General features: G+C 41.1%; 1 protein-coding gene across 1 annotated transcript; it reads right to left on the minus strand.

The window, feature by feature from the left end:
• Positions 1–5,798: 5,798 nt before the first annotated feature.
• Positions 5,799–8,677, minus strand: LOC120718797 (rho-associated protein kinase 1-like). The gene is made up of 2 exons (XM_040007506.1): positions 8,124–8,677; positions 5,799–7,682 (listed from the first exon to the last, which is right to left on the minus strand). Exons 1-2 carry the CDS (start codon positions 8,550–8,552, stop codon positions 6,093–6,095), a joined length of 2,019 nt encoding a protein of 672 aa, XP_039863440.1. The 5' UTR covers positions 8,553–8,677; the 3' UTR covers positions 5,799–6,092.
• Positions 8,678–11,514: the final 2,837 nt, after the last annotated feature.

Raw genomic sequence — 11,514 nt, forward strand, 5'->3', positions numbered from 1 at the left:
ATGGAGTCCAACTCCATTGCTCCGGACTGCAGCTGAGTCCTTATTTCTGCAGCCTTGTGAAGAACAGAACAGGGATTGCTGTGGCCTCACTGGAGAGGCAACTTCATGACACTGAGGTTCAACTTTCTATTTAACATAAAATACTGTGGAAAACATAAGTTAATCGAAAAAAGGGTCAGAATGTTTGCCACATATACTTACCAAGGCTACATCTACTGATGGACGTTGATTTGTTCACATCACCTGATTGCTGGAGCTCTGTCTAGGCTTAGAGTTGAGTTTTGTGTAAACCACAATCTAAATGTTAAAATGTAAAAAATATGAGACTTTGGGAGAATCGTATATTCCAAAACTTATCCCACATTTGCAAATTGCACATATAGAACTGCTCTTCTGGTTGGAAACAAGGTTTTGGTCAGTTTCTTCCTTGTACGAATCAGCCTCATATTTATTTATCATATCTTGATCAACCTGCGATTAAAACTCCTCTCGACTGTCTGTCACATTTGTACTGCCGGCTCTGCGGTCTTGCTGTCCTCCCTGAGACCCTGAGAAACGTGGCACAGTCACCTGTCAGTAGCCCTTGGCGTGCAGATGATTTGTGCCGACACGCTCGGTTGCTTCCTCCCACCTGTCCTGCTCTTTGGTCCCACAGAGAGGTCATCGCCGCTGCTATTTCAGCCACCCCTCCTGCTGGTAGAGAAAATGTAAAATGTGGTGAAAGCACTGCAACAAACAGCAAATGAATATCCAGCACTGCAGCCTCTCTTTCTGCCAGCAGGAAATGATGTGTGTGGCTGACTTTCAGATTCATGACTGCCTCTGGCATGATTTTTTTTTCTGTATTTCCATCCGCATGTTGGATTTCTGATTTTGCATCATGCATCCGAGTACTGCAGTACAGAAGATAAAACTAAATATTTGATTTAAAAACCTGGGTTATGTGTTGATATTGGCCTTAAAGCCCAAAAGAAAATATGTAATTTCACTAATGACTGATGCAACAAATGATTTTTTTTTTTACCTTTTCTTTCTTTTTTTTTTTTCTTTTTTTTTTTTACAGATGCTCAGTATATGTGAGAGAATGGCTGATATTTTGTTGCCTGATTTACAAAATAAGATGAGCATTTAAAATTCCATTCAGGTATTAAAATGCTCACAGAGAAGATTATATTTTCTTGTCTCCAGTTTTTGGGATTTGCAGTTTTGGAATTTCAGGGTGAAGCAGAAGAATGAGGAATAAATGAAACTAAAGACAGAGAGCAGATTAAAAGAGAAAAACTGCAATCTTGTATCAAAGCCTTCATTTAAATAGCTTCTTACTCCAATCCAGTGTATCCTTTTCTGGCTTTGTACTTAAGCCCTCAGTTGTCAGCTCGCTGTTTGTACTAAATGCCTCGTGACACACGGATCACCTGAAATTTCTGCAACTGTTCATTTGGCTTTGGCTTTTTAAAAGCTCTGACTCGACTTATGTCATGTTTTGAGGGAAGATTATTTGGTCGCTCTCCACCGTGTGCGTGCTTACCTTGTTGAGTCCTCATAAGGAGCGCGGAGTTCAGAGATTAGGCTCGATACACAATGCGGTGTAAATAATGTGCATTTACATAAATGATTATGTAAATGCAAATCTGTATTTGATGTGTTGTCATCCCAAAATGTGAATCTGAATAGAAACTGCTGCCACCAAGAGACAAGATAAACGTGAAAATTGTCTCTAAATTATAGAATCGTTACTCAGGCTGTGCGAATGTCACGTCCCTCCATAAAGGAACACCTGCCTGTGTGCTGTTTGTGCACTGAGTTCAGAGGAGGTCAGGTCCCCTCTTCCTCCATCTACCCTTCCTCTTTCTGTTGCATGTCATGCACAGATGAACCTGAGGGGAAGGTTGAGGTCAGGAGTTCCTTTCAGGCCTGGCTGAAGTATTGAGCTTTTCGGCATCAATAAATCATTACCTCGTCAGATTTGGGATGTTAGTGTAATTACAGTAAACCGATCAGGCATAACTAAACAGACGTTTGGCCTCAAGAGGCCAACATTCTGCATCTAATGTTATTAAACCTCAGGTTCAGCTCAGATTATCATTTAAAGTAGGAAGAGCGCTACTTGTGAATCAGCAAATGGAGCTGTGTTTGCAGCTTTCATTCGATGTCAGATCATATGAGAGTAAAGGACCAATAAAAACTTGAGATGTTTTTCCGCTTCAGGAAAAGGCAAAGAGGTGATGTCAGCAAAGAGGTTAATGGAAGTCTGCTAATGATTTCCTACAGAAGTTGTGTTGAAGTTGGTATTTATAAGTGTTGCTTTCTTTCCTAAGATTGTCTCAGTATGAGCAGAACTTTGAAGGTTAAATACATTTAAAACATTGAAGCGGGTTTGCCTTGATCCTTGTTAAAGCACCATACAAGGTGAACGTTTCACAACTCCACCTATAATTAAGTGTAATTTGTTCTTTTCGTTCACCGCCGCACTACTTTCAGCACATCTGTGACTCCGTCGCAGACTTTATATTTGCAGAGGCATCAAACGTCAGCTTCTGTCTGAGAGAGACAGAACCCAAACAGAACCCAGAAGAAGGATTTATTTGGCCACACCAGCTCAGCTCACCATGCGTCACCAGTAGAAACAGGACAGTGATATAGGTCTGTAGGTTTGTTGCAATATGAAAACAAACACATCTGCAAAAAAATGCAACCAGTGCATGAAACTGAAGCAAACATGCATCTGCAGTCTGTGGACTCAGAAAACAGGAGGTGTGGAGGACACAAGCAATGGTTTGTTGTCAGTTTTGAGATCTGTCTGTCTCAGCTGTCACACAGCTGTCAGTGCTTCCTGTCTGAGCAAACCGTCTTCCTGTCAATCTGTAAACCCGTTGGCTGTCAGCTTCTGCAGAAACAGTCCAAAGGTCAAAGAAAACAGAATTAAAAATTCACTTCTTGCTCGAAGCATGAAAACAGCTCGGGATTAAACTTTGTTGTACTCTGAAAAAGACTCTATTTGGGGCCCCACCTGCTGTGGATATTTACACATTATATCGACCCTAAGTATACAGTACGCTGGTTCGATCCCTTTAGGGTTGCATCAGGAAGGGCGTTCGGCATAAACACTGCCAGATGAAATCTGTGGATCTACCTGCTGTGGCTGCTCCCTGTGAGTAAGTTGAAAGGAGGTTCTTCGTTTTCTTTTATAAGTATATTGTGGTCATGATTATATTTGCATAAATTAAAAGTCGATTACATCACCACTTTAAAAACGCCCCGGCCGCCTCCTTAAACCGTAACTGTGATGGCGATGTGGAAAAGTAAATTCCTATAAAGAACATGAGAAAAGGCACTGATATCATCCTCCTTCGTCCCTGAACTTCACCACATCCTGCCATATAAAAACATATCCTCTCGACTCTTTGATTTTTTTCTTTTTTCATCTTTTCAAATTCAAGGCCGTTCTGCTCATCTAAAGGCTCAATTTATTCCTCAGCTGAAGTTGAAAGAGTCTTTACACCCTCAGAGCTCTTTTTCCCAATGCGAATGCTTTCCCCCCCCTTTTTATGAGGAGGAGGTTTTCGTGAAAGAAAGACAAATCTCAGCTCGTCAGCTTGGTTATGGCGACACCCGCCTGGGGTCGGGAGCTGGGATTTTCTCCGTGAGCCAGATCTGTCTCCTACGCATACATGCTTGCAGAGCTGTGAGGTTTTAAGAAGTGATGTACAGCATGGAGACGCTTGTTCGGGAGAGTGTTGAGTTGATGAATCTGGTTTTGTCAGACAAGTTTAAGGAATGTTTTATTTATTTATTTTTTTGGAAAGTGAGAGAGCACAAAACAAATTGCCATGTACTCCAGGACCCAAGAAAAATGAGTGGTCATCAGAAGGTGACATGTGGCAGGAGGGTGAGTGATTTATCCAAAACTCGGGAGCTGGAATCCAAAGATAAATTTCCTTTTGAGGCACTGGGCTGGGACAGAAGAAGAAAGAGTCAGAGAGCCATGACTAGAATCTGTTCAGATCTCAGCAGATGAATCGATTAACGTTGCATAAGAAACATGTTGTTTTTTCAGGTTTGGGTGCATCAAAAGGGATAACCCCCCCCCCCCCCCCCCAAAAAAAAAAAAAAAAGAAAACCGCAGCATTGTTGCTAATGTCTGATTGTGCAGTGTGAACCACTGACAGCTCCTCTGTCACAAGACTGTCATGAGCCTGTGATCCGTCAAGAGAAGCTTTTAGTTTTTCTCTCTTAAACTCAGAAACTAGTCAACGTGGACCCAGGGCAGAGAAAGTCCGAACTCAGGATTACTACAGACTTCTGAACAGGAAGAGCCAGTGCTGTGCAAGCTGACCCTTTTCAAAAAGCTCAAAAATCTGCTTGTGTAGATTAAAAAGAACAATGTGGTGCCTGCAGTTTCTGATTATTGCCGGGGTCTTAAAACATTTCCCGTTTATGAAAGAACTTCAGAAACATAAGTTTCTGTTCAAAGTATCCAACTGTTGAAATTAGGTAAATTTATTCGTGCATAAAGTTTTGGGCTACTTTTATCTTTGGTAACAAGATTGAACGTTTGACCTTCTCGTTGCTTTTCTCCTTCACCTTCCTCCTATTAGCCATTGTTTTTGTGTAGGTTTATTCTTTTACTCTAATTTATTGAACTCCGTGTAGGAGTTTTCCAATATTTTGCAATAAACAAGCTCCCTGCATACAAAACAGTTTGAGATGAGTTCAGGGTATTCGTGTTGTGCTAGGGGTGGAGATGACCGTCTCACATTGATTTTCTCTGAGTCTGGAGGAGAGTTTTTGTGGCCTCAGTTGTAGGCTGCAAAGACCAGCATCGCTCTGACTCTTCTAACTCTGCCTGCCAATTGTTTACATATTTGACATAACTTCTGCTGTTGTGCCTCCAGGCACCTGCTGCGCAGCTCAAAATGCCTCGCCAGGGGCAGCGTATCCAATAGCTGCTCTGTCAGTCTGCATCTGCTTGATAACACAAGAAATTACAGCTTTCTGTCCGTCTGCCTTCCTGAGTGAGATTTCTGTGCTTTGACAGGCAGTGGACAGACTGCAGAGCTGTTTACTGTGTTTTCATGGCAAAAGAAGCTTGTCTCACCTTGTCCTGAACATCATCTGAATGTGGAGCTGACTTTTACTATTTTGAAAAGGCCATGCATCGCTGAGATAGCATGCTTTAACCAAGTTAATGAATTTATATGTATTACACTATTAAAATGACCCAGTAAGCATGCAGAATATACTGTAGAGGATTTCGTTTCCATGTTAAATCCTACATACTAGAGAAAAATCTAGAAAATAAGGTTAAAAATAAATAAAACTACAGTACTATTTGTTTTGCCCCCCCTTAAAAACAATCCTTAAACTTGTGCTATTGTTGTCAACGCATTGATTATTTTAAGTTTGAGTCCAACATGTAGCTTTTCTTACCACTCCAAACATTGTCCTGTTTACTCAGTCCTCATGCTGAGTGTTTAGAGCCACATATTCGTGCTCCCAAGTAACATTCGGAGATAAAATATCAGAATTTCAGGAGCTGGGCCACGCCTCCAAACTTGACCCTTCCAGTTCTTATCTATGTATCACCCCCGATTTCTACAAGCTGTTCTCGTTCTCATGCCCCACCCTCCCTTACATACAACAATCTTGTTTGTAAGGCATCTTAAACTGCACTGAATGTCACATGGTTGCTGATACGTCTCCAGGCCTGTGTAAGTGGGACCTACTGTGGGGAATAGAGTCCACCTACTAACTGCCCCCAAAATGAGAAACTTCAGTTTACAAAACAGACAAAAAAGACAAACCAATTTACTCCTTTTTGAATTGATTTTTTTATTTTTATTTTATTTTATTTTTTTTTTTAAGAATCACAATCTTTTATTTCAGCTATAGAGAAATTCAATATAAGGATATGTTGTGTCGCTCACTGCTGTTACAATACAAATCAGTGGAATATATATGATAAACAAATGTGCAATGGTTACTCGTCGTGGTGTCGTCTGTTTCCTCCACAGAGCCTACAGATTTAACCATGTGATGATTAAAACCAGTGTGAACCACAATCAGGAAAACAATTTTGTGCTCATTGTCACTCATTTTTTGTTCCTGAACCCTGGAGCTGTCTTGACCTTTCTGCACAGTAACGGCAGTTTGAGAGTATCTCTCTCAGACTGCCGTCCTTTGAGCTCATCTACCCTCTGCAGGAGCTTGTCTCGGCGCTGCTCAGAGAGAGCTTCATGTTTAAACTTTGCTCCACTGTACTGATTTTCCATAGCCTTTAATTTAGCTATGAGATTTGCGTTCTCCATCTTTAGTGTCTCCATGTCATAGAGAAGATGCTCTGCAGATTTAGAAGTGCTTCTCCTGCAACGTGGAGGCAGTGGAGGCAGCGCTGTCACTTTCATTTCTAACTTTTTATGTTCTTTAGAAAACCGAGATTTCTCTTTCTTAACAGCTTCCTCAAGTTCTCTGCGAGCCGCTTTCTCTTCATCGAGATCGTTTTGCATAAGCTCCCTCTCATTTTTGAGAAACTCAACTTCGTCTCGCAGGGTCTGGTTTTCAGAAGACAGGTCCTGATTTTCGGAGGTCAGTCGATTCAGTTTTTGTGGTTTAGCGTGCTCCTGGGAGACAATGGAGTCGTAGCTCCTCTGGAGTGCAGAGTTCTTCTCTTGTTCTTTCTGCACAGTATCTCTCTCAGACTGCCGTCCTTTGAGCTCATCTACCACCTGCAGGAGCTTGTCTCGGGGCTGCTCAGAGAGAGCTTCATGTTTAAACTTTGCTCCACTGTACTGATTTTCCATAGCGTCTAATTTAGCTGTGAGATTTGCGTTCTCCATCTTTAGTGTCTCCATGTCATAGAGAAGATGCTCTGCAGATTTAGAAGTGCTTCTCCTGCAACGTGGAGGCAGTGGAGGCAGCGCTGTCACTTTCATTTCTAAATTTTTATATTCTTTAGAAAACCGAGATTTGTCTTCCTTAACAGGTTCCTCAAGTTCTCTGCGAGCCGCTTTCTCTTCATCGAGATCTTTTTGCATAAGCTCCCTCTCATTTTTGAGAAACTCAACTTCGTCTCGCAGGGTCTGGTTTTCAGAAGACAGGTCCTGATTTCCAGAGTTCTTCTCTTGTTCTTTCTGGACATCTGATGCCCACTTGTTAACGTTTTCCTGCAGCCTTAAAATCGTGGTGTCCTTGGCCTCGATATCATCCTGGAGCTTTTGGACTTTGAGGCGCAGAAACTGTATTTCATTGTTTTTTTCTAGGTTTTGTTTCTGCTGCTCAGTGAGACGATCCTCTAGTGCCTTAATATCAGCGGCCTCTGCATTTTCATTTCTATGTTTAAGTGAGCACCTCCTCAGATGGAGTTTCTTGATCGTCTTCTTGTCCTCATCACTGTTAGCCATCATTTGACTAATTCTGGTTTTAAGGTCCTCAGTGCTGCTCCGGTATTCTTTCTGTGACTTCTTTAGATCAGCCACTTTTGTCTTCATGCGTTTCAGTTCTTCACGCTCTTTTTTCACAGCTTTTTCAAGACGATCATTTTCCTCTTGCAGCTTTTTAAAGGCTTCATCCTGTTGAGATTTAGCCTCTTTTTCTATTTCTAACTCCTTTTGGAGAGCAAGCTTGTCTTCTTCCAGTTGTTTGAGACAAGTCTGAGTCTTCTTAGACTTTTCAGGACCATCGTACTGTGGAAAGCGAAAACAATTATCGTGTTGTTGAATATGTCAAACAATTTGTACAGAATAGAAATATGTAGCTTTGTTCATAGTTAAATATTTATATTTTTCTAGCATGTTTGTTCAGTTTAAAATGAATTTGCCAAAGCAGGCGGTGGCTGGATGTGAGTAAAAAATTCAAACATTCTTATCAGGGTGTTTTCATTTTCTTAAGACAAGAGAATTGCCTTTAAATAATAAAGCAAAACAACTATTTTCTTAGCATGTGTCTTCAGTTGGTCATTAATGTGTGTGTGTGTGTGTGTGTGTGTGTGTGTGTGTGTGTACGTTGGGTATTCATATCTTGTGGGGACATCTTATTGACGTAATGCTTTCCCTACCCTCTAACCCTAACCATGAAACACACAAGGATATGTGCGCACATGCAGACACACACACACACAAACAAACCTCTTCAAAATCATATTCATATCCCATTTCAGAGTTGTCCACTGAAACAGGGTCTTCCTGAAAACCAGCAGCTCCCTCAGATTCCTCTTTGAATTCCTCTTCGAAGTGGTCGTGAGCAGACGAGTCTCCGGCCTCTTTCCTGGGGGCGTCCCAAAAATCACCAGATTTCTCAGACTCTTTGCTTTTTTCTGCTTTGTTTTCAAATTCTGACTTCTCTTTTTCAAATTTGTAGAGATGATCAGATTTCTCCTCTTCCGAATCACTCTCACAGTCTTCTTCAATGTCATCACTCTCACAGTTCTCTTCAATGTCATCTATAATTTCTTCCTCAATTTCATCATCATCGTCTTGGTCAAAAGATTTGCCGCCACCACTCCACTGAAAATTCGTTGTGGAGGAAAAAAGTACGTCTACGCTTTTGCTGCTCATTCTCTTAGATGAAAACAGCTCCTTTGTAATAATTTCCTGTGAATGTCGCTGGGTTAAAAACTTGGCTCTCTGAGCAACACGAACGGTAACTTGTGGTAATGCAGTCAGCGTGTGCCTGTATCTACTATCACATGCAGAATAGAGTTGCAGCAGAACGAGGAGAGAGGCGTCTATTTCGAATAATAATAACATGTTGTCATCACTGCCCAGTGTTGCCATTCTACTCGGCATTCAAACATGTTTACATTCTAAACAGTCGCTCTTTGGAGTCTTGGTTCCCCTTTAAGAAAAACCAAAAACCCGTGTCCTCTTAATCCTTGGCTTAATTTAATTAAACTTTCCTAAACTACCTTTATCTTATGTATCACAATGCAATTTTATTTTCTAAAAGTAAATTCATATTTCGTCCACACACAAACCATCTTCCACTGTTTAACGAGACCAACTGGACCAGGTTAAAACAGCATGCTGCTTTTATTCTTTTAACACGCTGACAGCCTCCTGCGGCTCTGACGAACAGAAGCTTTAAGTTATCTTTAAATAATGTTATTTTCACAACAAGATTTTATTTCCATCAGTTTACCTTGTTGTCAATGGAAAATTGTATTTAGTAGTCAGTATAATCTTTTAGTGATATAAGTTTGCATATGGTAGAATACTCCATGTAGTTATTTGTATTAGGAAATATTCAACCATGTATACTTAGAGGCATATAATTAATTGTGTGTGATCACTAACAGGCTGCAGGCTTGGGGTGCACCCTAGGAATGCACCCCCACGTCCTGGGAGCACGAGAGAGCTTGTACCTGGTTTTATTGTTTTATAGCAGGATTAACGTAGTTACGTTTGTTTTAGTCTAAGTGCTTTAACTGCTGGACTTCCTCACCCTTCTCCTGACCAAGGATGTACCTTTTATGACCCTTTGATCAGCAGGACACACACACACACACACACACACACACACACACACACACTGAAGTATAAATAAAGACCGGGACAGTTTCTTAGTGCGAGTCTCTGAGGCTGCCCTTGCTAGCAAGAACTCTGTGTGTTTCTCTTCTCTGAGTCTTTACTGAAGAAGTGTTTTAGAATATTTTCCCTAACATTGATTTGGTCCTTCGTAGCCGGAGCAGAAAATATCAGAACTGTTATCTGTGACTCTGTTCCAAGATCCAGCACTGATTCCTGACGCCGTGGGGAGCCAGCACCGAAGCCTGTGCACAGCCCTCTTGGACGAGGAGAGAGCCCCAGGACGTTAAATTCGGGTCTGGGCCGGTGTTATATCTGGTCCACGGCGGTGGGATTCAGTCCAATGATCTGAATCACCAGTGGGACGTCAGGGGTGAGAAATTTGGTATAAAAGACGGCCGCAAAAGTTTAAAGAAATGTGATAAAAAAAAAGGTTTAAGTTCGCCAAAAGACCTGTGTTTTGACCAGTTTTAGAGGTAGCTGAAATTATCTCGTGACAAATTAGCGCGCAAATGTCTATGTGTGTGTATGTGTCTGGAAGTAAGTTGATTTTACAGCACAATACGCTGCTGAACTACTTCCATTTTTGTTTTCTTTGCTGAGGCTCACATGCTGGTGACAGGAGAACGGTTGAGTTTCATCTCATAAAACTGATACCGCTTCACCGTTAGGGTGAAGTCGAAGGCCGTATCAGTAAACCACTCTGAAGTCAAGCGTGCCAGCGACGGCCCAGCAAAATCTTTGAAAATGGGTGATAAACAAGTAAAATTAACACCTGATGAGAAATGTCTAGAAAAACAGCAAGCCGGAGCAGGACTAATCCAAAAGAAAGAGAGAGGAATGCATCGTGGAAGAGCAAGAGGTAGAAGAAACAAAGTAGACAGTAACTCAAAATAGGATAGCAGCTCAGGTGAAGAGAGCAGTTCAGACTAGGAAGAACATAATAATCCCTCACCCAGTGAAAATTAGAGATCACAGTAGTTTGAAGTAGTTTAAAAAAGGGTTGGAAACAGACCCGACTGAATAGATATAAATGCAAGAGGAATAAAGTAAAATAAACAAAAAGCTAAATTACAACTTAATTTTAATGCATTCAAACTAATAATAAAAAGGATAACAACCTATAAACTGGTATTAATAATGAAAGCAGATAATTCACACAAACAGAACTATAACTGTGATAACTGGAGTGTGCAGCGTTTCCATGAGCAGTTTTCCTGCATCTTGACTTGTGTGTAGAGTGTTCAGCAGCAGCATCATGTTTTTGTTTATTTGTTTTGTTGGGTTGAAAAATAGTTAAACTGGTGATCATATTTATGGATCACCATGGCATATATCATCAGCCATGTGATTTATTTACGCAGATGACAAAGTGAGTGTGAATGTGTCTGACGTCACAGTGTTTGTGTGCGCTGTGTAAAAGTAATTGCCTCTGATTGTGAGAGCGGTGATTCTGCAGGTCACCAGCTATTGTAAAGAAAAAAAAAAAAGAGTGAAAAAGAGACAAAATTTACATTGTAGATGAAAAATAATTATAGGAAAAAGGTTTTGTGTTGATCAACCAAGAACAACTACAATCTCATTTTCTGCTTATAAGAAAGGACTGTTCACAAAAACACAGAGAGAGAGAGATGTGTGTTGATTAAGCAGTGATGATAATAATGAAAGTCTCTCAGTCTGTCGTTTACAGGTGGGGAACGGACCTGGATCAATTCTCCACGGACAGCAGTCGGAAGAAAATTATAGGTAGAAAATTAGAAAAATTAGAAACGCCCAGCCAGGATTTTTTGGCTGAATTGTTTTGCACCTTCCCGTCCTCATCCTGAACAAGCAAGCTCCAAGGAAACTAATCTCTCCCTGAAGACACCGAGTGCAGTTTCAGAAGCACGAGCATGAACATCAACAGTGGACAGGAGTCCAAGAGACAATACCAGAGTTCTGAGCAGAGAGGTCCAGCCGCTGTGGGCAAACGGCATCAGAAAGAGAAGAACCA

The sequence above is a fragment of the Simochromis diagramma genome, unplaced genomic scaffold (genome assembly GCF_900408965.1).
Source record: "Simochromis diagramma unplaced genomic scaffold, fSimDia1.1 OVJJ01000397.1, whole genome shotgun sequence".
NCBI lineage: Eukaryota > Metazoa > Chordata > Actinopteri > Cichliformes > Cichlidae > Simochromis > Simochromis diagramma.